Genomic DNA, 27,940 nt, shown 5'->3' with positions numbered 1-27,940 from the left:
GCAGACACAGACGCATTCGCTGCATAGCAGGCTGGCTTTACTGGGTGTGAACTGCCAGCTGAGTGTCATAGAGTCATAAAGCACAGAACCAGAACCTTATCCCACTGAGTCACCAACCACGCACCACCCATTTACACTAATCGTACTCTACTCCACTTTATTCTCCCTCAGATTCTCTCCCTCACTAGGGGCAATCTACAGCGGCCAACTAACCCACCAACCTGCACGTCTTTGGGAGGTGTAAGGAAACCGGAGCACCCGGGGGGGGGGACCCACACAGTCACAGGGAGAATGCGGTAACTCCACACAGACAGCACCGGGAGGTCAGGATTGAACCTTGGGGGGGGGGGGGGGGGGGGTGCGGTGAAGATTTTAAAAAAAGCTGCAGATGTTAGAAGTCTGAAAAAAACAGAAAATGCTCAGAAAACAAGAGGTTAGGCAGCATCTGTGGAGAGAGAAACAGTTAATGTCTCGGAGGCCAGGTTGTTGGAGCTGTACCATAATGCAGTCCTGCAGAGGACCTGGGTTCTGTGTGAACCAGGTGTCTGCCAGCCCTGAACTTACCATCTTTGCTCATGTACTGAACTTGGAGCTCTGTGACCCGGTGTCCCTCCACCCCGATCCAACTGATGTTGGTGTGTGTGTGACCCACGGCGTAGCTGATGTTATTCAGCACTCTGGGCCCTGTAACAGGCACAAGATAGAGAGCGTCAGTTCAATGGCTCATAAGCAACTGTCATGTGGACAAGGCCCATGTACCTACCCAATCCCCCAGGGCATTGAATTGTTACAGGATGGAGGCCAATGCTGGCAATCCCCTCAGCTCCATTGCCTTGCCCCTTACCCATAGCCCTGCTAACTTTCTTGTGTCTAATTCTTTTGAAAGCCCTGACTGACTCAGATTCCCCCACGTCCCTACAAACAGCCAGTCCCAAATCATCGCCGATTTCTCTTAACAGCAAAATTTCTTTTCATTTCACCCGACTGAAGTCCAACACCACCAGTTTCAAGAACAGCTACTTTCTTTCAACCATTCAGTTCTTGAACCAGGAAATGCAATACTGCGACCACTTCGATCACTTTGAAAGAAAATGGACTTTGTTTTTTTTTTGTTCTAATTGTGTCCTTTCTTGTAAAAATTGTGTATCATTTATGTTTGATCTATGTTTTTCTTGTGAATGCTGCTTACCTGATGCTCTGTGCCTGTGATGCTGCTGCAGGTGTTTCATTGCACCTGTGCACTCATGGACGTGCATGTGACAATAAACTAGACTTTGACTCTGTTCAAATCTCCTCTCCACCTTCTCCGCTCTGAAGAGAACAACCCCGGCTTCGAACCTTGCCGCTGAAATCCCTCCTCCCCAGAGTCATTTGAGCCCACTGGCCGTACTTTCTGTGATAGCCCTGCCTCCAACTCCATTGTCCCTGTGGAAGGCCACTGTCAAGAGGCAGAGCAGGACTCCTGCAGCTTTAAGCTGGAGCTCAGGCTCAAGTCCCAGGAGTGGGATTTGAACCCACCAGCTGTGACAGAGAGGGAGGGAGATGTACAGTGCAGTGAGGGAGCCTGAGGCCCATTCAGTGAGGAGGATGGGAAAAGTGACACTGGGAAATGGTTGGTTGGGGCTTGTAGCCTATTTTCATAGAATCATAGAACAGTACAGCACAATACAGGCCCTTCGGCCCACAATGTTGTGCCGACCTTTAAACCTCACCTAAGACTATCTAACCCCTTCCTACCACATATCCCTCTATTTTAAATTCCTCCATTTGCTTATCTAGCAATCTCTTGAATTTGACCAATGTACCTGCCTCCACCACCCCAGGCAGCGCATTCCATGCCCCAACCACTCTCTGGGTAAAAAAACTTCCTCTGATATCTCCCTTGAACTTCCCATCCATTACTTTAAAGCCATGCCTCTTGTATTGAGCACTGTGCGCCCTGGGAAAGAGGCGCTGGCTGTCACTCTGTCTATTCCTCTTAATATTTTGTACACCTCTATCATGTCTCCTCATCCTCCTTCTCTCAAAGAGTAAAGCCCTAGCTTTACTCATAATGCATACTCTCAAACCAGGCAGCATCCTGGTAAATCTCCTCTGCACCCTTTCCAACGCTTCCACATCCTTCCTATAATGAGGCAACCAGAACTGACACGGTACTCCAAGTGTGGTCCAAGCCAGGTTTTGTAGAGCTGCATCATTACCTCGGCTCTTAAACTCGATCCCACGACTTAAAAGCTAACACCCCATAACTTTCTTAACTACTCTATCCACCTGTGAGGCAACTTTCAGTGATCTGTGGATATGAACCCCAGATCCTCTGCTCCTCCACACTACCAGAATCCTGCCATTAACTTTGTACTAACTTTGTACTCTTATGATTTGTTGCTCCCCTCATTGAAAAGTTTTTTGCTAAAGGTAAAACTGGGTCGGACGGTGCTCCTCGAACTTCAAGCAGCAACTCTGTCCCCACTTCACTAACCCTTAACCTGTATCACTGCAGAGAAACCAGCATTATTGATGTATTTTTGGGATTTGGGTATCACCGACAAGGCCAGCATTTATTGCCCACCCTAATTGCCCCTTGGGAAAGTGGGGGTGAGCCGCCTTCTTCAACCACTCAGCCCATGTGGTGATGGTGGGGGGAGGAAGGGGTAGCTTCAGGTTCAGGCCCAGCAACGATGAAGGAACGGTGATACACTCCAAGGCTGGACTTGGAGGGGAACAGAACCAGTAGGTGGTGGTGCTCCCCTGAACCTGCTGCCGTCGTCCTTCCTGGTGGGAGAGGTGGGGTTTGCTGTCAGAGTAGCCTGGGCGAGTAACTGCGGTGTGTGTGTTAGTGGTGCATACTGCAGCCACTGCACGCTGGTGATGGAAGTTCTGTGGTAAACGTGACTGATCTGTACACTCTCCCTGTTTCTGCTGTCCGCAATTCCACACGGAGGGTTGTTCTCCTCTGATTCTGCATCCCCTGTATGTAATCACTCCATCTCTCCCTCTCTCTCACCTCTGAGCCTACCCATATCAGGTTTTTGGTCACCACATCGACTATCGTGGCTCCCTGTCAGAAACAGCTTGGAGTGCACCACTGTGTTAAAGGCACTTGAAGGTTCTTTCATGGGATATGGACATCACTGTTATCTTTGTATTGAATTGTGGTTAACCAACTGACTTGTGGTTGGACTGGAGTCACATACGGGCTGGGCAAAGTTGGAAGATTTCCTCCCCTGAAGAAGGTGCCATTGCCTAACACTGCGGCACCCTGACCTGGGAAGAACTGGCTCGTCCTCAACACTTGAAAGTGGAGTCGCAGGTGGGCAGGGCGGCGAAGGCTTTTGGTACGCTGGCCTTCATCAGTCAGGGCACTGAGTATAGAAGTTGGGAGGTCATGGTGCGGTTGTACAGGACGCTGGTGAGGCTGCACGGGGTACTGTGCTCAGTTTTGTTTGCCCTGCTATAGGAAAGATGTTATTAAACTGGAAAGAGTGCAGAAACGATTTACAAGGATGTTGCCAGGACTTGAGGGGCTGAGTTATCGAGAGAGGTTGGACAGGCTATGAGTGCAGGAGACTGAGGGGTGTATAAAATCAAGAGGGGCATAGATAGGGTGGATGCACTCAGTTTTTTCCCCTAGGGTTGGGGAATCAAGAACTGGAGAGCAAAGGTTTAAGGTGAGAGGGGAGAGATTTAATAGGAACTTGAGAGGCAACTTTTTTTTTACACAAATGGTGGTATCTATGTGGAGTGAGCTGCCAGAGGAAGTGGTTGAGGCAGGGACAATAACAACTTTTAAAAGGCAGTTGGACAGATACATAGATTGGAGAAGTTTAGAAGGCCAAGCGCTGGCAAATGGGACTAGCTTGGATGGGCTACCTTGGTCGGCATGGAACAGTTGGACCGAAGGGTCTGTTTCTGTGCTGTGCAACTCTATGGACTTACCTCCCTTCTGGCTGGTGAAAATACCCCCTTCGGCAGTCATGCCCCTGCCCACCGAGGTTTGTCCCATAACGTGGAACTTGTAGAAGGCGTTCGGCTGGAGGTCGTGCACAGTCACATTGGTGGTGGTGGGGGACGGTATGATCTGCTCTCTCAGGGGGCTGCTCACCATCCCGTTAACTGTCCGGACAAAAGCACAAGACACGCTACACGTCACTGAACCTCGCACAAATGCAGGACGCAGGAGGGCGATGAATGGACTGCTGTATCTTCCCTGACTGAGCTCTCCAGTCGGTCCCCATCCCCATTGCTGGCTCCCGGCACACCTCCCCCTCCCAACCAGCTCCTTCACTTCCCTGTCGGATCCATTCCCACTGCCCTTTGAGTCAGCTCGTTCCGGATCACAGGGACTCCCTGCAGGAAAACAGTCACACACACCCCCCAACCACCCTCCTCCTCTCCGGTTCTATATCCATATCCCCCCGTGGTCATCGCCCTTCCTGCTGCTGGGAACAGTCGCCCCCCCCCCCCACCCCAAACGATTCACTCCACCCAAACCCCCTGTGATATCAAACATCTCAGTTCAATCTCCCCTTGACCTGCTCTGCTCCCAGCCTCTCCTCAGGGCTGAAGCCTCTCTTCCTTACAATGTCCCACTGTTCCCTTTCCGGGGCTTCAATATGTTACCCTCCCGCTGAGCTTCCTGCCAAAATAATCAAAGACCCCACCCACCCCGGACATTCTCTCTTCTCCCCCCTTCCATTGGGCAGAAGATACAAAGGCCTGACAGCACGTACCACCGGGCTCAAGGACAGCTTCTATCCCACTGTTATAACTATTGAACGGTCCCCTATTACAATAAGATGGACTCTTGACCTCACAATCTACCTCATCATGGCCCTTGCACCTTATTGTCTGCCTGCACGGAACTTTTGCTGTAACACTTCATTCTGCATTCTGTTATTGTTTTCCCTTGTACTACCTCAATACACTGTTGCAACAAAAAAATCTGCATGGATGGCATGCAAAACAAAGTTTTTCACTGTACCTTGGTACATGTGACAATAATAAACCAATTTTGACAGTGATACCTCAAGAACCCAATAGGCTGTTCCACATATGCAAAGAAAGACGGTTATGGCTATTCACCCCTGAGAAGCCTCACAACATTCAGCCTCTCAACCACTGTGGGGGCGACATTGGATTTGAAAATAAAACCTGCATTTAACAACTCACTTTTATGCCGCAGGAGTGGGTTGAAAGTGAATTAAAGCCTCTCTACCGCAGAGACCAGTGGGCACTGCAGGAGCTTGAGTGCACCTTGGACATCAGGATAGCACTTTAAATAAATGTTGCAAACAATGTTATGGTGAAATCAAGAGGGAAAAGAAACAGGAAAGAATCTAAATATTAAAAACAAAAAAAAATGGGTAGGGAACAGAGTAAAAGCTTGCTCTATACTGTCCCATCACACACTCCCGGGGTCAGACACAGGGTGAAGCTCCCTCCACACCGTCCCATCACACACTCCCGGGGTCAGACACACAGTGAAGCTCCCTCCGCACCATCCTATCACACACTCCCGGGGTCAGACACAGAGTGAAGCTCCCTCCACACCGTCCCATCACACACTCCCGGGGCCAGACACAGCGTGAAGCTCCCTCTACACCGTCCCATCACACACTCCCGAGGTCAGACACAGGGTGAAGCTCCCTCCACACCGTCCCATCACACACTCCCGGGGTACAGGTTAAACACAGAGCGATGCTGCCTCTACCCGGTCTTGTCTATCAAACGTGGTTCATCAGTTACCAGGTACCTACAACACATCCACACAGGTACTTACTCTGCTCATATTGCAACACATATCCAGTGAGGATCCCATTGGGATGCTGGGGCGGGCTCCATGAAACGACAACCTCAGTGTCCTTCAGTAATTTCAGGCGCAACCACGTTGGCTTACTGGGAACTGAATGTGGGGAATAGAGAGGGTGAATGAACAGGTCACAGATATTGAAAGAAAAGTGGGGGGGGGTGGGTGGGGGGGCGGGGGGGAAGGAGACAGAGAGTGAGAAGAGTCAGAGATTAATAAAGAAGAGAGAGGCGAGAGAGAGAGAGAGGGGAGAGAAGAGGGTAGAAAAGAGAGAGAGACAGACAGACAATGAGAATGGAACAAGGGGGAGGCGGTTGGAGCAAGAGGGAGATGGGGGGAGGGAGATGGGGGAGAGATGTGGGGGAGGGAGATGGGGGAGGGCGGGAGAGGGGGGCGTGGGAGAGGGGCAGAAAGAGTGGGGGAGAGAGAGTGAGGGGAGGGAGAGAAGGAGTGGGGGAGTAATATGATTGAGCAGGACAGAAGGAAACAAAAGCCAAATACAGAGAGGCAGTTGGAGGCAGGCAGAGTGTGACAGTGTGAGAGAGAGACAAATAAGAGAAAAATCAAGAAGGACCAATCAAAAATGGAATTGTAGGTTTGTGGAAGATATATAGTATGGGAATAAGAGAGAGTTCAAAATAAAGTCTATACTTAACAGGAAACTTTTATGGCATTCACATGGGCGGGTTAACTATGTGTTGGAAGCTTTTTGTGACCAGTCGGGAGAGGAATTAATAAATAGGCACTCAGTCAGAAAGCAGTGAAGCATCAATTTAACGGGCTCACATTCCATTGATGAATGACTGAAGACAAATTACCGGCCGAGAACAGCATCAATGACCTGGATGGGAACCAGCGCGACACTGGCAATACGTGATCAGGGAGGGAAGAGCTCTTACCTCCCTCGAGGGTGGTGAACTGGTAGGGAGGTTTGGCGTCAGGTGACTCTCCCTTGCTGTTGAACACCTTCACCACAAGGTTGTACTTGGTATATGGCTTGAGGTCCTCGAGGAAAGCGTGGTTGTGGTCCCCATGGACGGTCTGGTGGTGATGCTCCGCACTGTGATGTTTCCAGTAGCTGATCTGCACCGGGTGAGAGGGTGAGAAGGGGTAGAGGGATGTGTGAGCAAGTTTCATCCCAGCAGCAGCTTCGATAGCTTCATACCCCAACGTGCCGTGATCTGCCAGTGACAGTTCCCAGCCTCCTGCTGATTCGTCCTCACCAACCACGTCCTCCCTCTGTCACCTCCTCTCAGCTCTGCAGATTCCCTGGCACCTGTGCTCTCTGTGCATTCATCAAGGGATGCTTGACCCTAAACACCCAACTCTGCACACAAGCACCCACACTCATCCGCCAAGTTTGCGGACGATACAAAGATAGATGGAGGGGCAGGTAGTGTTGAGGAAGCAGAGAGTCTGCAGAAGGACTTGGGACAGGTTGGGAGAATCGGCAAAGAAGTGGCAGATGGAACACAGCGTAGGGAAGTGTACGGTCATGCACTTTGGTAGAAAGAATAAAAGTGTAGACTATTTTCTAAACAGGAAGCAAATTCAGAAATCGGAGGTGCAAAAGGACTTGGGAGTCCTAGTGCAGGATTCCCTAAAGGTTAACTTTCAGGTTGAGTTGGTAGTAAGGAAGGAAAATGTAGTGTTAGCATTCATTTAAAGAGGACTAGTAATGCTGAGGCTTTATAAGGCATTGGTCAGACCACATTTGGAGTATTGTGAGCAGTTTCGGGCCCCGTATCTAAGGAAGGATGTGCTGGCCCTGGAGAGGGTCCAGCGGAGGCTTACGAGAATGATCCTGAGGACGAAAGGGTTAATGTATGAGGAGCGTTTGATGGCTCTGGGCCTGTACTCACTGGAGTTTAGAAAGATGAGGGGGGACCTCACTGAAACCTACCAAATATTGTATAGAGTTGACGTGGAGAGGATGTTTCCATCAGTGGGAGAGTCTAGGACCAGAGGGCACAGCCTCGGAATAGAAGGACACCCCTTCAGAACAGAGATGAGGAGGAATTTCTTCAGCCAGAGGGCGGTGAATCTGTGGAATTCATTGCCACAGACGGCTGTGGAGGCCAAGTCATTGGGTGTATTTAAAGCGGAGGTTGACAGGTTCTTGACTAGTAAGGGTGTCTTGATTAGTTTCGAGGAGAAGGCAGAATGGGGTTGAGAGGGAAAAATAAATCAGCCATGATTGAATGGCGAAGCAGACTTGATGGGCTGAATGGCCTAATTCTGTTCCTATGTCTTATGGTCTCACGGGGACACGTTAACAGGGACCAATACTGAACTAAATTAACATCCATGAAAGGAGATACTTGCCTTGGAAAGAGTGCAGCAAAGTTTCGCCAGACTAGTTCCATGGATGGCAGGTTTGACATTTGAGTAGGAGACTGAAACTCACAAAACTCTAAAGGGCTTGACATGCTGGAGGATGTTTGCCCTGCCTGATGAATCAGGGTTTGAGAATAAGGAGTAGGCTGTTTAAGACTGAGATGAGGAGAAATTTCTTCACTCAAGAGGATGGCAAACCTTGGGAATTCTCTGCCCTGGAGGGCTGTGTATTCTCAGTCATGGCGTTCATTAAAAGTAAAGATTGATAGAATGCTGGGCAACCGATGAAGGGATATGGGATATTGCAATAAAATTCTATACCCCAGGATACCGAGTTGCCAGTCATAGAGCAATACAGCACAGATACAGGCCCTTCAGCCCAACCAGACCATGCCGAGCGCTGTGCCCACCCAGCTAGTCCCAATTTCCTGCATTTGGCACATATCCCTCCATGTACTTATCCAGGTATTTCTTAAATGATCCTGTTGTACCTGCCTCATCGACTTCCTCTGGCAGCTTGTTCCATATACTCACCACCCTCTGTGTGAAGAAGTTGCCCCTCAGGTCCCTTTTAAGTCTTTCCCCTCTCTCCCTAAACCTATGCCCCCTCGTTCTGGACTCCCTTACCCTGGGGAAAAGACTGTTATCTATGCCTCTCATGACTTCAAACACTTCTATAAGGTTGCCCCTCATTCTCCTATGTTCCAAGGAATGAAGACCTAGCCTAGCCTGGCCCTGTCCTGCCTATCTTTCAGGCACGTCTATGATGGCAACAGTATCGTAGTCCCACCTGTTAATTAAATGTTTGAGTTCACCTACCTTACTGGTTAGACTCCTTGCATGAAAATGGATGTATGTAGGTGAGGGGTAGAATCTGGCAGGGGGAGTGGATGGGAATAAAACGGCCTCAGGAAGGACCAGTGTAAAAATGGGCGGTGGATGGTTGTCACAGTCTCAATGGGCAGAAGGGCCTGCGCCTGTGCTGTATCTCGATATGTGGCTGGGTCTAGATCTGTTTACACAGCAGTACTGCAGCAATGAAAGAAGGGGGCTCAACCCCATCACCTTCTCAAGGGTGAATGATTGCAGAAAAACAGGTCTCTCTCACCAATGTGGTCACAGGCTGATAAGGTGGGTCAGGACAGTGTGGGTCTAGAGGGGCGGTTGTGGGGCTCACAGGCTATAGTGCACGCCTCAGACAGGAAGTACAGGAGTCTGAAGAAAGTATCCTGACTGGTTGCATCACGGTCTGGTACAGCAATTCGAATGCGCAGGAAGGTAAGGAGCTGCAGAGAGTAGTGGACTCAGCCCGATACATCACAGGCACATCCCTCTCCACCATCGGGAGTAGGCGCTGCCTCAAGAAGGCAACGTCCAGCATCAAAGATCCCCACCAGGTTCAGGAACAGCTACTTCCCTTCAACCATTCAGTTCTTGAACCAACCAGCACTACCCTAATCACTACAGTTTGGCAACACTATGACCACTTTGCACTAAAATTGACATTTTTTTCCTAATTGTGTCCTTTCTTGTAAAAATTGTGTACATTTATGTTTAATTTATGCTTGTGACTGCTGCTTATATTGATGCTATGTGCTTGTGATGCTGCTGCAAGTTTTTGATTGCACCTGTGCACACATGGACGTGCAGATGACAGTAAACTTGACTTTGACTGAAGACCCACACCTCAAAGTTCAACAACAGCTTCTTCCCCACTGCCATCAGGTTCTTGACCTGACCTGAAAAACCCTAACACTACCTCAGACTTTTCTTCCCTCTCTCTCATTCTTGCACGAGTGTCGTTGTTTATTTTGTACACATGCAAGTTATGTATAATTCATGTTAATTTAAGTTAGAACATAGAACACTACAGCACAGTACAGGCCCTTCGGCCCACAATGTTGTGCCGACATTTTATCCTGCTCTAATATCTATCTAACCCTTCCCTCCCATATAGCCCCCCATTTTTCTATCGTTCATGTGTCTAAGAGTCTCTTAATTGTCCCTAGTGTAACTGCCCCCACAACCTCTGCCGGCAGTGCGTTCCACACACCCACCACTCTGTGTGTAAAAAACTTACCCCTGACACCCCCCTTATACCTTCCTCCAATCACATTAAAATTATGTCCCCTCTTGTCATTGCCACACTGGGAAAAAGTCTCTGACTGTCCACTCGATCTATGCCTCTTATCATCTTGTACACCTCCTTCATCATAAGCCATGCTCTTCAATCCAGGCAACATCCTGGTAAATCTCCTCTGCACCCTCTCTAAAGCTTCCACATCCTTCCTATAATGAGGCGACCAGAACTGAGCACAATACTCCAAGTGTGGTCTGACATGCTGGGAGGATGTCACGTTAATTTATGTTTGTCCTCTTCTTTTAATGCACTGTACTGCTGCTGCATACAACTAATTTTCATGGCATTGATACCCTGTGTACGTGTGCCTGTGACAACAAAAAACTTGAAGCTCTGCTGAATTGTGGGGAGCAGCGTTGCGAGGAGTGGGCAGTGGCAGACCAGGGACAGGTGGTAGAGGAGTCAGAGGTGGGCATTACCTACCTTATACCCCTTAAGGTGCCCACGAAGCGACTCTGCAGTGACTCGAGTCCACTTTACTCTGACAGATGATGAGCTTATGTTCTCCACGGACACCGACTCAGGGCTCTCCAGGGGATCTGAAATGGAGAAAGATTTTAAAGTCCGGTCACGTTCCGCACAGCTCAGGCCCCCGTCTTCCCCAAGCCCCCCAGTCATGCTCCGTGCCCGCCACTTGACTTACAGTCTTCGCCCGAGTAGCCGATGACAGTGTTGGGCTCTGGAGCCGCCCCTTCCTGGTTGAAGGCTTGCACTTGTATCTGGTAGGGCACAAAGGTGGGGGTGGAGTTGACCACGTAGGGAGGGCTGTCCACCACGAGCTCCTTCCACTCGTCCTCCACGCCCAGCCGTCGCCACTTCACAATGTACTGAAGGCCAGGAGCGTTCTGGTCCAGCCCCTTCAGAACCTTAATACAACAACAACCGCAAGTTAGAGCACTGTTGTGGGTTCAAGTCCTGCTGCAGGGTCAAGCACACAATCAAAGGCTGATTGGGGCAAGGAGAGGGCGCGGCTCCCCGGGAGGGGCCTCGAGGAGGGGGCGCGGTGCTGCAGGAGGGGCCTCGAGGAGGGGGCGCTGCCCTGTGGTGCACCTCTACCAGTGTTCCGGATCAACATCATTGTTTCAAACGGCTCGTTGCAGCCTGAGGCATCCTGCCACTCATTGTGAGCTGCAGTATTCGGAGACAGAAGGAGGGGGCAGGCTGCCTTGGAAAACCAGGGTAGTCATTGAATCTCCCTTCCCCAGCTGGGTGCGTGGGCTCCAGGTGCTGCATACCTGCCACGAGATGATCATGTTACTGGGAAGAGATCCCTCTCCTTTCACTCCCTCTGGATTCTTGTCTGGGGCTAGGCATTAGGAATAAATCAGAAGTCAAGGGAGGTTAGTAGATCCCATCTCAGGCCAGTCACCTGGGATTTCTGGGCAGTGGCTCCAAACACAGGACCAGGTCACACAACAGATCCGGGTTAACCCACTGACCCGTCTCCACACCGACCTCGTCCCCTCCGCACCGACCCGTCCCTTCACCAACCCCGTCCCCTCCGCACCGACCCCGTCCCCTCCGCACCGACCCGTCTCCACACCGACCCCGTCCCCTCACCGACCCCATCCCCTCACCGACCCCATCCCCTCACCGACCCCATCCCCTCCGCACCAACCCGTCTCCACACCGACCCCCCCTCCGCACCGACCCGTCCCTTCACCGACCCCGTCCCCTCCGCACCGACCCGTCTCCACACCGACCCCGTCCCCTCCGCACCGACCCGTCCCTTCACCGACCCCGTCCCCTCCGCACCGACCCGTCTCCACACCGACCCGTCCCCTCCGCACCGACCCGTCCCTTCACCGACCCCGTCCCCTCCGCACCGACCCGTCTCCACACCGACCCCGTCCCCTCCGCACTGACCCCGTCCCCTCAGCACCGACCCCGTCCCCTCAGCACCGACCCTGTCCCCTCAGCACCGACCCGTCCGCTCCGCACCGACCCGTCTCCACACCAACCCTGTCCCCTCTGCACCGACCCCGTCCCCTCCGCACCGACCCCATCCCCTCCGCACTGACCCGTCTCCACACCAACCCCGTCAACAAAATGCCTCAGTGAAAGTGACCACCCTCCATGGCTCTGCAGTTCATTCCCCATCACTCTCGAGCTTGAATCCTTGACTGCAGCTACCTCCCACCTTCAGCCACACTCAGTCCTCCTCTGCCCTCTCCACAGCTGGAGGGGAAGTGTGCTCCCGCTCTCCTTCCCATGTGCCAGCCCCTCTTTGTCCACTACCTACCTGCCGACGGGGTCATGTAGCGGTCTGTGGCCTCGCTGGGGTCACTCCTCCCAAAGCGGTTGGCGGAAATGACCCTGAAGCTGTAATTGACGTGAGGAGAGAGCTCCAGCACTGCTGCCAGCTGGTCGCCGTCCACTTGCCTCAGCTTGTGCCACGTGCCCGGTTCAAAGTTGTTCTCCTCAAACTCGACGATGAATTCTGGAGGAGCAGAGGAACAATTCAACAGCAGTTCCTCCCTCACGTCTCACAGAACTAAGTTATTGACACGCTATCCTTCCATTCTCCGACCCCTCACAGACTGAGACACACAGCACTCAGTTACCGACACCCCACCCCTCACGGACTGAGACACACAGCACTCAGTTACCGACACCCCACCCCTCATGGACTGAGACACACAGCACTCAGTTACCGACACCCCACCCCTCACAGACTGAGACAGACAGCACTCAGTACCGACACCCCACCCCTCACGGACTGAGACACACAGCACTCAGTTACCAACACCCTACCCCTCACAGACTGAGACAGACAGCACTCAGTACCGACACCCCACCCCTCACGGACTGAGACACACAGCACTCAGTTACCGACACCCCACCCCTCACAGACTGAGACAGACAGCACTCAGTACCGACACCCCACCCCTCACGGACTGAGACACACAGCACTCAGTTACTGACCTACCCCCTCCTCCAACGCTTCCTGACCCCTCACCCCTCCCCACTGACAGAGACTGGGGGCACACAGCATCCATTGAAAGATTCACCCCAGCCTTACACTCTCTGAATCCTCAATCCTCCTCACTCAGACGGGAGACACATATAGCACCTATTTACAAACTGATCCCACCCTCCCCACTTCCAGAACTGGGGACACAGCACTGAGTTACAGACAGCCAACCCTTATACCTTCCACCTCTCGCCCCTCCCCCCTCACAGAGACTGAGGGTAAACAGCTTCCAGTGAAAGATCCACCCCAGCATCACACTCTCCGACTCCATCTCCAAAGACTGGGAGTGTGGCGTCCCTGGTCACAGTGAACCCTCCCTCCCTGCACTTGCTCTCCCTCATGGCAAAGACTGGGAACACACTTTCCTTGCCCCTCATCACCCCCAACTCCTCCCAATGAAGGACACAGTTACCATACTGACCCCACCCTCATGCTCACACCTACCCCTCAGAGACAGGGTGCACCGGAACACCCACCCTCGTCCCGTTGAGGCAGTCCGGTATGGTGACAGCCCACCAACAGCGGAATTTGTACGGGGACATCCTGTTGCATGCACACTGCAATGGTGGAGCTGCACTGGGATTATTTCCTGCTGCACACATTTGGTCTTTATTGCACAGGGGCTGGAAGTCAGTCGGTTTCCTCGGGTTGTCTGGACATTGGTACCAACTGTGTGCGGTTTTGGTCTCTGTATTTAAGGAAGGATGGGCTGAGGGAAGTTCGAGGTCAGACTCACCGGAGAGATCTCTGTGACGAGGGGATTCTCCCGCGAGGAGAGATCAAGAAAGCCCGTACTCACTGGTGATCTCATCCAGAGGGGGAATATTTGGGCTACAGAAAGCGGAACGGGCGCAGGGGAAAAAACCACCTCAGAATAAAGGGTCAGGTGTTTAAGATTTGCCTTAATTCCAAGGGTTCCGAACCTTTGGATTCCCCGGAGAACGTGGGCGCAGAATGTCAAGGATATTCTGCGCACAAAAGGGGATGAGGGGGTATGGGGTTCAGGGGAAAGGTGGACAGGGCAGGGGATCGGCTGAGATTCTATTCCATCAGGCAGCTGGCTCAGGGGCTGACTGGACAACTATCTTGTGTTCTGTACGTACCACCAGGCTCAAGGAGAGCTTCTATCCCAGTGTTAAAAGGCTATTGAATGGTCCCCTAGTACGATAAGATGGACTCTTGACCTCATAATCTATCTCCTCGTGGCCCTTGCACCTCATTGTCTGCCTGCACTGCACTTTCTCTGTAGCTGTAACACTTTATTCTGCACTCTGGTATTGCTTTCCCTTGTACTACCCCAATGCACTGTGTAATGAATTGACCTGTAAGGACGGTATGCAAGACAAATGTACCTTGGTACACGTGACAATGGTAATAATAATAAACCAATACTTTCTGTTCCAGCTGTAAAGATGCTCCAAAAGGCCTGGAAACAGAAAGTATTGGTTTATTATTATAGTGCACACACACACACACGCGCGCACACAGAGGTGAGTGAGTGCGCGCACGCACACACCCACACAGAGGTGCACACCCCTACCCTCAATGGGACTGTTGTGATCATTTCCCGGGCTCCAGGACAGCAGCACCTCCCTGGCTTTGAAGTTTTCCATCTGCAGGTCAAAGGGTGGGTCCGGGCGATCTGAAATACCAAGAAAGTTCACCAGTGAGGGATGGCCAGGCAAAAAGGGGAGCAAGCGAGGGGGAGGCAGAGGGGCTGAGGTGGGGGGAGGGGGAAAAGGGGGGAGGTGGGGGAGGGAGAGTGGGAGGGCAGGCAGGCAGGCGTGGGGAGGGAGGGAGGTTAGGGGGAGACAGGCAGATGGAGAGAGGAGGTCATGGGGAGGGGGAGGAGACAGGAATGGGGAGGAAGGCAGAGAGAGACACAGAATAAAAGGAGGAAGTAAAAGGAAGCGAATAATCTCTCACCCTGGGGGCAGGGGGGCAGTGTGGACCCCTGGGATGGAGGGAGATGGCTCCACGTTGTGGGGGCTTGATTACCTGTGCAGGAAGGGAAGGTTGCGGGGGTACCCCCAAAGGATACAGTGTGGGGCTCACCTCACTGTCTGAGCCGAGGCAGGCATTTAGTGGGAAGACCCAGTGCTCAGGGACAGACACTCCCTGGTCTCTCCTGCAGAGCTGCTGAAGGAGCAGTGCACAGGAGACTTGACCCGATGCCTGATGAGGAAACAGCGAATCACCCTCAGGAGCAACACAGAGGCAATGGCTTGCATACTTCAGTCGAGGGAGAGAACATTTTCAGTGGCCTGCCTGCTGATACAATAAGTGCTGCTTGCTGGAAGCTCCCCACCGGTGTTGTGTACGACACCACTGTTCATAGAGGCAATGCATTACACACCTCGTCAACGGGACTCCCCTCTCCCAATACTCATCGCCTGGGATCAGTGGTTCCAATCTCCAGTCAAAACATCTTCAGCATATTCTTCAAAAATCGCTGATGGAGCAGAGTACGCACTCTGCATCACATGTCTAGACTACAGCATCGATTCCCCATGGGGGATGTGAGATTGAAGGAACTCCACGTGGCTTCACAGCATGGTGTGAATGGAAACAGTCTCAGAGCCCTGACATCTCTTCTTGTGTTTGACAGTCCAACAGGGGACAGTGGCGGTGTGTCAGGACTGGGAGATCCGTGGGGACGCAGAGTGTAAAACAGGGCCGGGAGATGGGAGCGCGCGCTGCGGGACGGGCCGCGGGGAGGGACCGTGCGCTGTGGGACGGGCCACGCAGAGTTTAGCAACACTGTGACCACTTTGCACTATAATGGACTTTGTTTTTTTTTGTTCTAATTGTGTCCTTTCCTGTAAAAATTATGTATAATTAGTTTATGTTTTTAATGTCAATGCTGCTTATCTGATGCCATATACCTGTGATGCTGCTGCAAGTAAGTTTTTCCATTGCACCTGTACACATGGACTTGTGCATGTGACAATTCTAAACTCTGCGCGGCCCGTCCCACAGCGCACGCTCCCTCCCCACGGCCCGTCCCGCAGCGCACGTTCCCTCCCCGCTGCCCATCCCGCAGCGCGCGCTCCCTCCCCACGGCCCGTCCTGCAGCGCGCGCTCCCTCCCCGCGGCCCTGTTTTACACTCTGCGTCCCCACGGATCTCCCAGTCCTGACACACCGCCACTGTCCCCTGTTGGACTGTCAAACACAAGAAGGGATGTCAGGGCTCTGAGATTGTTTCCATTCACACTTTGACTTTGGAGTGTTGGGCTTGGCTCTCTGCTTGTGTCCTGAATCTACACGTTGCAGTGTGGCTCACTGCGCCACAGATAACTCTTTCTGCCTTCTCCCCCATTCCCTTTTCAAGCACCAGAGTGAATACCGGACGAGAAGGCCTGGGGCAACTCTGGCTGTGTGATGACCTGAAGGGATACTTATCACGGAAAACCTGAGAGGCAAAATGGTTGGGGGATGATCGTGTGGATAAGGGGGGCCTCTGCTGGCTGGGATTTGAACTGCCAAGAATTACCAGCAGCCAGAGAGAAAGAGAGAGAGAGAGCGCAAGCGCAAGAGAGAGTGCGAGAGAGAGAGAGAGAGCTCAGAGACTACCAGCAGAGATTCCAGGAATGTTATAATGAAAACCAAGTCAAACTTTCTTTAAATATCCCTCTCTGTGACAAGAGTGTTCTGTCAATTAATTGCTGGGAGTGGGAGATTGGTGACAACGTGCATGGGTTCTAATAGACTGTAAAAAGGAACACTATGCAGACTCTCTCTCTCTCCCTCTCTCTCTCTCTCCCTGTCCTCCCCTCTCCTCTCTCTCTGGACCCCCCCAGCCTTCTCAGATCTCAGAAGCACAGAATCTTTCATGGCAGAAAGAGGCCACTCGTCCATCTAACTGTGCTCCCCCATTCTGTTCTCTTGAACACCCCTAGATTTAATCGCTCTGCCACTGTGCGTTGGGTAGCTGGGGCCTCAGTGTGGCACATGTAAACCTTGGCATTCAGTGACCAGTGGCCGTGTGGGTGATGCCACATCCTCCCCCCCCCCACCCCGCCCCAAGTCGAGGGCAGACAGCCAGCAGTCATGGGACTGTCCGAGGTTCCTCGTTCACCCAGGGCATGTCCAGGATGCTGAGGTAATCAGGTCGAGCCTCTGCGAGTGGCTGGGGATGCCCAGTGAGCTCAGGGACTCTGCTCCCAGGGGCTTACGTACCGACCACAATGAGCTGCGCACTCGCCGTCACTGAGTCCAGGCTGGTCTGGGCCACACACGTGTAAATCCCCTCGTCTTCGTAGCTGACGTTTTTGACCTTCAGGAGGCCTTCTCGGATGTGATACCTGTCGATGAGGGGAGCTGTTAGAGGCACGGACATCAGCTGCCAGAGTCACACACTCCGTTTGTACTGTTAACCACCCCTCCACCGTCCTTCCCTCTCCCCTCACTTTCCGCCCCTGCTCCTTCCCCACCCCACCAGCCCTTACTTGCTCTCGTCGTCGGCAGCCTCGTCAATGGGCTCCCCATCCTTCTTCCACTGCAGCTCGGGAGGATACAGCGAAGGGTCCACCTCCACCAGACACCGGAAGGTCACCGCGTGCAGCCGCTGAATGTGCTGTTCTCTCGGAGGCTCGACGATCTGGCTCGCATCTGCCAATGGAGCAGCAGGGGGATCAAAATGGCTGAGGTATAGGTCATACAGCTTTGATAAAGGATACACCAATATGGGCTGATAGGTGGCAGTTAGCTTTGTGCCAGGAAGGTGCAGGCAATGGGCAGATGGGATTAGCATTATGGTCAGCACAGACATAGAACAGCAAAGCACTGGACAGGCCATTCAGCCCATGGTTGTGCTGATCTTGAAGCCAATTTATACCATATGTCCCCCCCCCGTGTATCATCCACATCCCTCCATTCCCTTCGTATTCATGTGTCGATCTAAGAACCTCCACCAAACTGCCTGCTTCCACTACTACCCCTGGTACCTACCACTCCCTGCGCCCCTTGCATCGCCTTTAAACTCCCCCCGCCCCCCAACCTTAAAACTGTGACCTCTGGTGTTTGACATTTCTACCCTGGGGAAACGAATTTGACTGTCTACTTTATTTATCCCTTTTATAATTTAAAAATCCTACCAGGTCCCCCCTCAGCCTCCTAGACTGTCAACCCAAGACTGTCCAACCTCTCCTTATAGCTCATACCCTCTTATTCCAGGCAGCATCCTCTGCACCCTCTCCGCAGTCTCCACCTGGTGGACCAAAGGGCCTGTTCCTGTGCTGTACAGTTCTCTGTTCTATGTAATGACCACCTCCACAAGAGGAAGCCTAACCCTTGACTTTTAATGACGTTCCCATCACCCAGTCTCCCACCAATGACAGGAAACTCGACTGGACCAGCCACATAAATACCAGAACTAAATACCACAACTTTTACTGACCAGCTTTTACTGATGCACCGTAGAAAGCATCCTATCTGGATGTATCACAGCTTGGGATGGCAACTGCTCTGCCCAGGACCGCAAGAAACTGCAGAGAGTTGTGGACACAGCCCAGCACCTCATGGAAACCAGCCTCCCCTCCTTGGACTCCGTCTTTACCTCTCACTGCCTTGGCGAAGCAGCTGGAATAATCAAAGACCCCACCCACCCGGGACATTCTCTCCTCTTCCATCAGGTAGAAGATACAGGAGCCTGAGGGCACGTACCATCAGGCTTAAGGACAGCTTCTACCCCACTGTGATAAGACTATTGAGCGGTTCCCTTATATGATGAGATGGACTCTGACCTGACGATCTACCTTGTTGTGACCTTGCACCTTATTGCACTGCACTTTCTCTGCAGCTGTGGCACTTTACTCTGTACTGTTATTGTTTTTACCTGTACTACATCAATGCACTCTGTACTGACTCAACGTAACTGCACTGTGTAATGAATTGACCTGTACGATCGGTTCGCAAGACAAGTTTTTCACTGGACCTCGGTACAAGTGACAATAATAAACCAATACCAGTAACTACAAGACAGGTCAGAGGCTGAGTATCCTGTGGCAAGTAACTCACCTGCTGACACCCCAAGGCCTTTCCACCATCACAAGGAACTAGTCAGGAGTCTGCTGCAACACTCTCCACTTGCCTGGAATAGTACAGCTCCAACAAGTCTTGAGAAGCTTGACACCGCCCAGGACTAAGCAGCCTGCTTGATCAGCACCCTGAACCCTCCCTCCCCTCCAACACCGGCGCACTGTGGCTGCAGTGTGTACCGTCTACAAAATGCCCAGGCCTATCCTAAACCCAACACCTCTCTCACTAAGGAAGAGCAAGGTAGCAGGCCCAGGGGAACACCACCACCTGCAGGTTCCCTCCAAGCCATACACCATCTTTACTGAGGGCAAGGTAAGGCACAGCGGACCAGCAAGTCCAAGGTCTCGAGCCTGAAACATAATCTATTTCCTCTCTCCGCAGACGCTGCCCGACTTGCTGAGTGCTTACAGCATTTTCCGATTTTATTGGAATGAGCATCCCTGAGTTCCAATCCAACTTCAGCAGCTGTGGAATTTAAATGCAGTTACTAGTTGGAAGCTAGGACTATCGTCCCCCACTGCAGCTGTGGGTCACTGCTCTATCAGCAACACGTTGATCACCAGTGCTCAGGTTTAACAGTTGCAACTCAGCTTATATGGGGATGGGGGTGTGTAGAGGACAGCACTGCCCCGTATAACTGGGGGTTATTAGTGTACACATCATGGATCTCACCACTTTGATCACCCGTTCTTACGTTTAACAGTTGTGTAAGCACATATCCGTGTACATACAGACAGAGTAATACAGCACGGAAACAGGCCCTTTGGCCCAACTTGTCCATGCCGACCATGGAGCCCACCAAGATAGTCCCATTTGCCTATATTTGGCCCTTATCCCTCTGAACCCCTCCAATCCATCTACTGGCCCAAATGTCTTCTGAGTGCTGTTATTGTCCCTGCCTCAACTACTTTCTCTAGCAGCTCATTCCATACACACCACCCCATGTGAAGAAGCTGCCCGCTCAGGTCCTTTGTAAATCTTTCACCTCTCACCTTAAACCTCTGCCCTCTAGTTTTTAGTTCCCCTTCCCCGGGAAAAAAGACTGTGTGCGTTCACCCTATCTATGCTCCTCTTGATTTTATACACCCTTACAAAGTGACCCTCCCCAAGAACGAAATCCTAGCCTGGCCAACCTCTCCCTATAACTCAGGCCCTCGAGTCCTGGCAGCATCCTCGTAAATCTCCTCTGCACTCTTCAATGATGTCTTCCCTTTAACAGGGTGACCAAAACTCTACACAATACTCCAAGGAATAATCTCACTGCCTTAATCACGGGTGCATGCATTTAACAGCTGTAGCCCAGCTATATGGGGATGGGGCTGTGCAGAGGACTGTATTTCCCCTGGGCACCTGTGGTTTATCCAGGTACAACTCACCGCCCTGATCACAGGTGCTTACTTTTAACAAACAGAGTGGCCAGCAGGCTGTCCTCGCCGATTCTGTTTGAGGCGTTACAGGTATAGATGCCTTCGTCCGCCTTCTGCACGTCTTGGATTCTCAGTGTCCCATTGGTGTACAGGAAGTAGCGAACATCCTGCAAAACAGCCTGCATTTCTTCCTTGTTCCTGCGGACAGGACACTTGCAATGTTACAGCCAAGCCAGCACAAACCAACAGCGCCGCCCCCACCCCCAAGCAAAGATCTCCCCCCTCCTACCCTGCACCATCCACCCTACTCTCAGGCTCATGGTAGGCTAAAAGTCAATTGGTACAGCGTACAGCAGGAGATTTGACACGGGGCAGGACACTGGACAGTGTTGCGTTCACAGAAGGAAAACTCACATGCGCGTGTGTGTGTGTGTGTGTGTGTGTGTGCGCGCGCGCGCACACGCGCCTGCACACGCATTTGTCCGTAAACCTTTGCAAGAGGCAAGGAAAATACATGCATGCTGGCGGAGGCCTCATCTAAGAGTGCACACGTGCATGTGTTTGTGCTTGCACACATGCGTAACTGTACATGGAGCAAATACGTGCAAGAGACTCAAGTACGGTGTGCACACATGCAGAGGGCACACTCATATGTACATGTACTTATGCAAGCAGGTACACCTCGGCGTACCCGTGAACAAGTTCAAAGGGCTGAGCACAGAGACAGCGAGCGCATTTGTGAATTGGATGCAACCCCACAGCCCTCGACCCACCGACAGTGCTGACCATAGGGGGTGGGGGGCACTGACAGGTTCCAGAGCAGGCCTCCCAGACAGACAGGCAAAGGTTAATCACAGTCGGCAACACAGACACAAGAGGAGCTCCGCAAACGCTTGCAGTGGTCGCTTCGGAAGCCGGTCTGTGAAGACGCGTTCCAGCCTCACTCCTGTTGCTCTGTGCCACCCCAAACCCCACCACCCCGACTACCCGTGCAATGCTTACCACTGGATTTTGGGGGTGGGAGCCCCGAAGGCCTTGCAGTGAATGTACGCAGTCTGCTTCTCCACTAAATGGTATTCGTGGTTGGAGGGGGTGAGGATCTGAGCGGGCAGTTCTGGGAACACACAGAGGGGACACACATTGCTCAGGCTGGCCGGGAGGCAGCACCGGATAAAACCACTCACTATAAACAAGGGGGACAGAACTGTGGGCAGGGCGGTGGGTGGAGAGAGACACTGAGCCTGGGGAACAGACAGGGAATGACATGGTCTGAGGGTGACCGTGCGGGAGCAACAGGGCGCACAGGTGACGGGGTGGGAGTGACACTGTGTCGGGTAACGGACAGGGAGGGACAGGGTCTGCATAAGAGACAGGGAGTGACACGGTGTGCGGGTAACGGACAGGAGGACAGGAAGTTGCTCAGTGTGAGGGTAACGGACAGGGAGTGGCGCAGTGTGCGGGTAACGGACAGGGAGTGACACGGTGTGCGGGTGACAGACAGGGAGTGGCGCGGTGTGCGGGTGACAGACAGGGAGTGGCGCGGTGTGCGGGTGACAGACAGGGAGTTGCTCAGTGTGAGGGTAACGGACAGGGAGTGGCGCGGTGTGCGGGTGACGGACAGGGAGTGGCGCGTTGTGCGGGTGACGGACGGACACACGGGATATTATGAGACAGGGAGTGACGCGGTGTGTGGGAGTGATAAGGGAGCACTGTGGCCTGTGTGTCGGAGGCCTAGACTTACCGACGACCTGCACGATGATGTTGGCCAGCAGTGTGCCGTGCTTGTTCTCGGCCTCGCACTGGTAGACGGCAGAGTCCTCTTTCTTGACTGCCATCAGGATGACACGGCTGCCTGATACCTTCCTCTGCGGGTCGGGGTCCGTCTCTGTGAGTAACAAGGGATCGGTGACCGGCACGGGCAGCAGCCGCAGGACGAGAAGGCTGCATTTCTGTAGCGCCTTTCACCTCCCACTTCCCCCAGCACAGTCACTGCAGCGATGGAGGAATTTGTGCACAGCAAGCTCCCACAAACCATGGTCTGGATGACCCGTTATAGTGATGGCGGAGGAGGGGTAAATATGGGCTCCAGGCCACTGGGGGGAGGCTCGAGCCCACCTTTGCCCCCTCTGCACTTGTTCCAATCACTGGATCGTTCACACCCACCCTCGTGGGGGTCCTGCTCTCAGCAGCCAGTGAGTTGTGATTCACGCCACTTCCGCAACTGGTCTTGGCAGCCCCGTCCTCTGCCCCCAGACCCCAGCCAACTGCCCAGGTTCCCAGTCCTCTCTCAACCACCTGCAGACCCACCCCCTTAGCTCCTGCTCCCCAATCTCCCTACAGCCAAGTGCCGGGGTTGCACTTTGGGAAGTCAAACCAGGGTGGGATTAATGCAGTGAATGGTGGTTGTGTTATGGAACAGAGGGACCGAGGGGCACAGGTACATAGTTTGCTGAAAGCAGCTTCACAGGTAGACAGGGTGGTGAAGGTGGCGCTTGGCACGCTGGCCTTCACCGGTCAGGGCACTGAGTATTGGAGTTCGGATGTTATATTGTAGTTGTACAAGAAGTTGGTGAGAATGCACATGGAGTACTGTGTACAGTTTTGGTTGCCCTGCTGTAGGAAGGACACCATTAAACTGGAAAGAGTGCAGAGAAGATTTACAAGGATGTTGCCAGGACTCGAGGGCCTGAGTTATAGGGAGAGGCTGGCCAGGCTGGGCCTTTATTCCTTGGAGCGTAGGAGAATGAGGGGTGACTTTTATAGAGGTGTATAAAATCATGAGGGGCATAGTTAGGGTGAACGCACACAGTCTTTTTCCTGGAGAAGGGGACCTTAAAACTAGAGGTTTAAGGTGAGAGGTGAAGGATTTAGAAGGGACTTGAGGGACAATTTCTTCAGGCAGAGGGTGGTGCGTATATGGAATGGGCTGCCAGAGGAAGTGGTTGAGGCAGGTACAGAAACAACATCCCGATGACATTTGGATAAGTACATGGTTTCAAGGGACATGGGCCAAATGCAGGCAAATGGGACAACTTTGGTGGGCACCACGGTCAGCATGGACGAGTTGGGCCAAAGGACCTATTTCTGCACTGTACGACTCTGTGGCTCCCCCACCCTGCTCACCGTTCAGAGGCACTCCGTTCACGCTCCAGCGGATCTCAGCCTTCGGCTTTGCGTCCACGTCGCAGTCGAGCAGCACATTTTCCCCTGGGCCGTAAACACCGTCCTGTGGCTCCTTCACCCAGTAGGGAGCAGCTGTGCAGAGGCAGGAGAAACACAGTCAGGGCTTCATGCTACCAGACCCAGCAGAAGTCAGTTTGGGCCCTGCATCTAAGGAAAGGTGTGCTGGCCCCAGAGACAGTCCAGAGGAGGCTCACAAGAATGATCCTGTTAATGACAGGGTTAACATGTGAGGAGCATTTGATGTCTCTGGGCCTGTACTCGCTGGAGTTCAGAAGGATGGGGGGGGGGATCTCATTGAGACATTACGGATACTGTAAGGCCTGGATCGAGTGGATGTGCAGAGGACGTTTCCATTAATAGGAGACTCTTGGACCAGAGGGCACAGCCTCAGAATAAAGAGACATCCTTTTAGAACTGAGATGAGGAGGAATTACTTCAGCCAGAGGGCAGTGAATCAGTGCAATTCGTTGCCACAGATGGCTGTGGAGGACAAGTCATTGGGTGCACTTAAGGCAGAGATTGACAGGTTCTTGATTGGTGAGGGGGGTTAAGGGTTACGGGGAGAACGCAGGAGAATGGGGTTAAAAAAATATCAGCCACGATTGAATGGCGGAGCAGTCTCGATGGGCCGAATTGCCTAATTCTGCTCCTATATCCTATGTCTCATGGTCTTATTGCCCTACACCTGGAAACATCCCAGAGACTGGAACCAGAATGGTGTCGGGAAAAGATTGTTTCAGCTGGGGGTTCAGGAGAGACTTCGCTCCCTGGAGCGCAGCTGTTGAAATAAAAACAGAGAATGCTGGAAAGACTCAGCCGATCAGGCAGTGTCTGTGGAGGGAGGAACAGCGTTAACATTTCAGATCCTAGACCCTTCACCTGAACTGGTTAACAGACTAGAATGGTTGATTCTCCCTCCACGGATGCTGACCGACCAGTGGTGTGTTTGCAGCATTCTATGTTTGTATTTCAGAAACTATGAACTGCCCAGGGCCCAGACAGACCAGTTAGCCCCTTCGTGCCCACATCAGAGAGTGGTTGAGGCAAACAGCAGAGAGGGGTTTAAGGGGAGGCTGGATAAGGGAGAGTGGGGTAAAACGACATGGTGGAGTGGAGGGGACAGGGGTTGGGAAGATGGAGAGGGGGCAGGTGTGGGGGGAGAGGGGCTGAATTGCAACACTGCAAACACTCAGCTGGTCGGGCAGTGTGCGTGGAAAGAGAATCAGAATTAATGTTTCAATCTGTTAACCAGTTCAGACGAAGGGGCTGGGATCTGAAGCATTAACTCTGTCTCTTTCTCTCTCCACAGACACCAACTGACCCAGCTGAGTGTTTCCAGAATCCATTTATTTCAGATTTCCGACACCTGCTTTTTTTTTAAAAATAGAGTTTCAGTCTTTCAAGTCTGATCACCACACTCCCCATTCCCCAGCCCTCCTCTTCAGCTGTTGCCCAGGCATGGACACATTCCGGCAGGGAGTCACAGAACTGTGACCAGGCTGGTTGGTTCTCCTGCTTATAATCCAGGGGAGCAGTCACAGGCTCCAAACCCTCCCCCAGCTGGGGAGCAGTGGCAGACCACGGGCCGACCACGGGCCAGGGTGGGAGCCAATATGGCCCTGCAGCTCTTCCCTGACAGATCACGAGGGATAGGAGGGAGATGCCGGAGGTGGATGAGCTGTGGTTGGGGGAGAGAGGGAGGGAGGGGGGAGAGAGAGAGACTGAGGGGGAGAGAGCGAGCGACAGAGATAGAGGGAGGGAGGGAGAGAGGGAGGGAGGGAGGGAGGGAGAGAGGGAGACGAGAGAAAGGGGTGGGTCATGGGTTGATCTGGGAGGGGTCATGGGTTGATCTGGGAGGGGTCAGGGTGACCCGGAGAAGGTCTGGAGGAGAGGGAGAGAGGGGGAAGAATGGCCGAGAAGAGCTGAGGAGCTTTCAGAGGATGAGGTGGGTCGAGGTGAGCTGGGGAAGGTCTGGGGGTGGGGGGGCAGGAGGGTTAAGGAAAGAGTTGGGAAGGTTGGTGGGGGTGAGGAGGGAGGGAGCGAGAGCTGGGGTTTGCCCAGGGATTGGGAAGAGCGGAGGAGCTCTCAGAGGGTGCAGCTGGTCAGGGTGAGGAGGGGGAGAGAGCTGGGGTTTGCCCAGGGATTGGGAAGAGCAGAAGGTCTGGGGGCAGGGGAAAGGCTGGGGTTGGGGGAACCCTGCTTACCCTCCACAGACACACTGTAGGTGTGCTTGACCTGGCCCTGCCGGTTCCTCACAGCACACCGGTACTCTCCGTCATCATCCTCCACCACATTGTGGATCTTCAGAGTCTTGTTGAAGTTCTCGTAGCTGATGCGGCCACTTGGCAGGTTCCCGTCCAGTCGCTCCCAGTGCACGGTGGGAGTCGGGCTGCATAACAAGCAACACAAGGCCTTGAGAGGCTTGCTCTCACCACTGTGAGTGAACGGTCACCTAGTGCGCTAAGATGGACTCTTGACCTCACAATCTACCTTGTTGTGACCTTGCACCTTATTGTCTGCCTGCACTGCACTTTCTCTGTAGCTGTAACACTTTATTCTCTTATTCTTTTCCCTTGCACTACCTCAATGCACTATTGGAATGAAATGATCTGAAAAGACTGTAGGCAAGACAAGTTTTTCACTGCACCCCAGTACACGTGACAATAATAAACCAATTTATTTACCGATTTATAACTGCGGTACTGGAAACCTGAGGACCCGACTGCAGAGAGCAAGGGAGGTATAAACCAGTGTTACAAATCAGGTTGCTATTTGGTGAATGTCCCTTTAAGGCACCTGGACAGTAAAGTAGTGGTGTGTGTGGTGTCATCCAGACAGCAAGATTATAATAATGTGCTGGCTGTTTTGCTCAGTGAATCGAAGTGAGTCCGGGGGGAGACAGAGAGACGGGGAGACAGAGAGAGAGAGACAGAGAGAGAGAGTCAGAGAGAGAGACTCAGAGAAAGAGACTGACTGCTGGTCTCCGTATCAATGGATGAAGAACAATAGCTGTGTCTGTCACTACAATCCATGTATGGATTTTTGGAGCAAACAAGTGGAGTCCACTTTGTCATTAACCTGTAGTGGGAAGCAGGTATTTCTGTGGGCGGCCACGTATCGAATGCCTTCGGGGTGGCAGATACTTCGGAACAAAGCAATGGAAATCATCGGAGATTGAGGTGTCGTATGGGTTCCATCGTGGAACATGTGGATTTCGTAAATTCTCTCTACATTCTCCCTTCAGTCAACATTCTCCCTCACGTTTCACCTGATGACTTGCTGAACTGAATTTTGAGAACTATTCATAGACTTGGGGTTTGGGAATTTGCCGCACACACACACTTTGAGTTTAGTTTTGGGGATTATGTTTGATATCTAATGTTTTTACTTTTCTTATTATTACAAGTAGTTATTAATAAAATAGTTTTTAACACTTGTACATGACTCGGTGTGTTTCTATTGTTGCTGGTACGTAACACCAGACCGACACAACAGCGAGGGACCCACTGAGGGGCAGTTGGTTCACAGATGTCCAGGCTCAGTCCGGAGGAGTCCGTGTCCCACACTTACAGTGAAAGGTTGAGAGTTTGAAGGGGCTGCTCGTCAAGTTCTGGCTGCACTTCAACCCCATACTCCTGATCTTTGGGCACCCAGTGCAGTGGAGGGGGGGGGGGGGGGGGGGGGGGTGGGATCAGAAACATGAAAAGACCTTGCCTGGGCTGGCAGTGAGAGGGGCCATCCCCATCAGATCCTTCCTGCACAGCCAGAGTCTTCCAAGAGATGGCTGCAACATGGATGAGACGACTGTCCACCTCTTTGTGGACTGTGTGTCAGCCAAGGATTGGAGAAGGATGCAAGGGTCCTTGGCAAGGTTCATCCCGAAGAACTGCGTGACAGAAGACTCTGATCTACAGGCTGTTCCCAGGGACACACACCAAGGCAGACATCAAGTGCTGCTGGAAGGTCATCAACTCAGTGAAGGATGCCTTTTGGTCTGCCCGGAACCTGTTGGTCTTTCAGTACAACGGGGTCCGTAAGGGAACACTGCCGACTGGCACATTCCAGGCCGCAGGAGTCTGTGTTGAGGGATGAA

General features: G+C 52.5%; 2 protein-coding genes across 15 annotated transcripts in view; both read right to left on the bottom strand.

Annotated features, from left to right (window-relative positions):
* Positions 1–27,940, bottom strand: part of LOC127566641 (neural cell adhesion molecule L1-like) — a 230,841-nt gene that overhangs the window by 12,784 nt on the left and 190,117 nt on the right. For 12 of the 14 annotated variants that reach the window (XM_052009149.1, XM_052009154.1, XM_052009143.1 and 9 more), the window contains 16 exons: positions 26,052–26,236; positions 23,788–23,919; positions 22,406–22,549; positions 21,667–21,778; positions 20,696–20,862; positions 17,707–17,869; positions 17,438–17,562; positions 14,798–14,899; positions 12,526–12,723; positions 11,519–11,589; positions 10,927–11,149; positions 10,707–10,822; positions 6,706–6,889; positions 5,780–5,902; positions 3,937–4,113; positions 565–684 (listed from right to left, as the gene is read on the bottom strand). In XM_052009149.1, coding sequence (XP_051865109.1) covers positions 565–684; positions 3,937–4,113; positions 5,780–5,902; positions 6,706–6,889; positions 10,707–10,822; positions 10,927–11,149; positions 11,519–11,589; positions 12,526–12,723; positions 14,798–14,899; positions 17,438–17,562; positions 17,707–17,869; positions 20,696–20,862; positions 21,667–21,778; positions 22,406–22,549; positions 23,788–23,919; positions 26,052–26,236 — 2,342 coding nt within the window. The remainder of the gene's footprint in view (positions 1–564; positions 685–3,936; positions 4,114–5,779; positions 5,903–6,705; positions 6,890–10,706; positions 10,823–10,926; positions 11,150–11,518; positions 11,590–12,525; positions 12,724–14,797; positions 14,900–17,437; positions 17,563–17,706; positions 17,870–20,695; positions 20,863–21,666; positions 21,779–22,405; positions 22,550–23,787; positions 23,920–26,051; positions 26,237–27,940) is intronic. The other 2 variants (XM_052009156.1, XM_052009157.1) reach the window with 1 other exon arrangement.
* Positions 1–27,940, bottom strand: part of LOC127566547 (neural cell adhesion molecule L1-like) — a 273,625-nt gene that overhangs the window by 110,202 nt on the left and 135,483 nt on the right.

The sequence above is a fragment of the Pristis pectinata genome, chromosome 43 (assembly GCF_009764475.1).
Source record: "Pristis pectinata isolate sPriPec2 chromosome 43, sPriPec2.1.pri, whole genome shotgun sequence".
In the NCBI taxonomy this organism is placed as follows: Eukaryota; Metazoa; Chordata; class Chondrichthyes; order Rhinopristiformes; family Pristidae; genus Pristis; species Pristis pectinata.
This window is presented reverse-complemented; position numbering and strand designations above follow the sequence as displayed.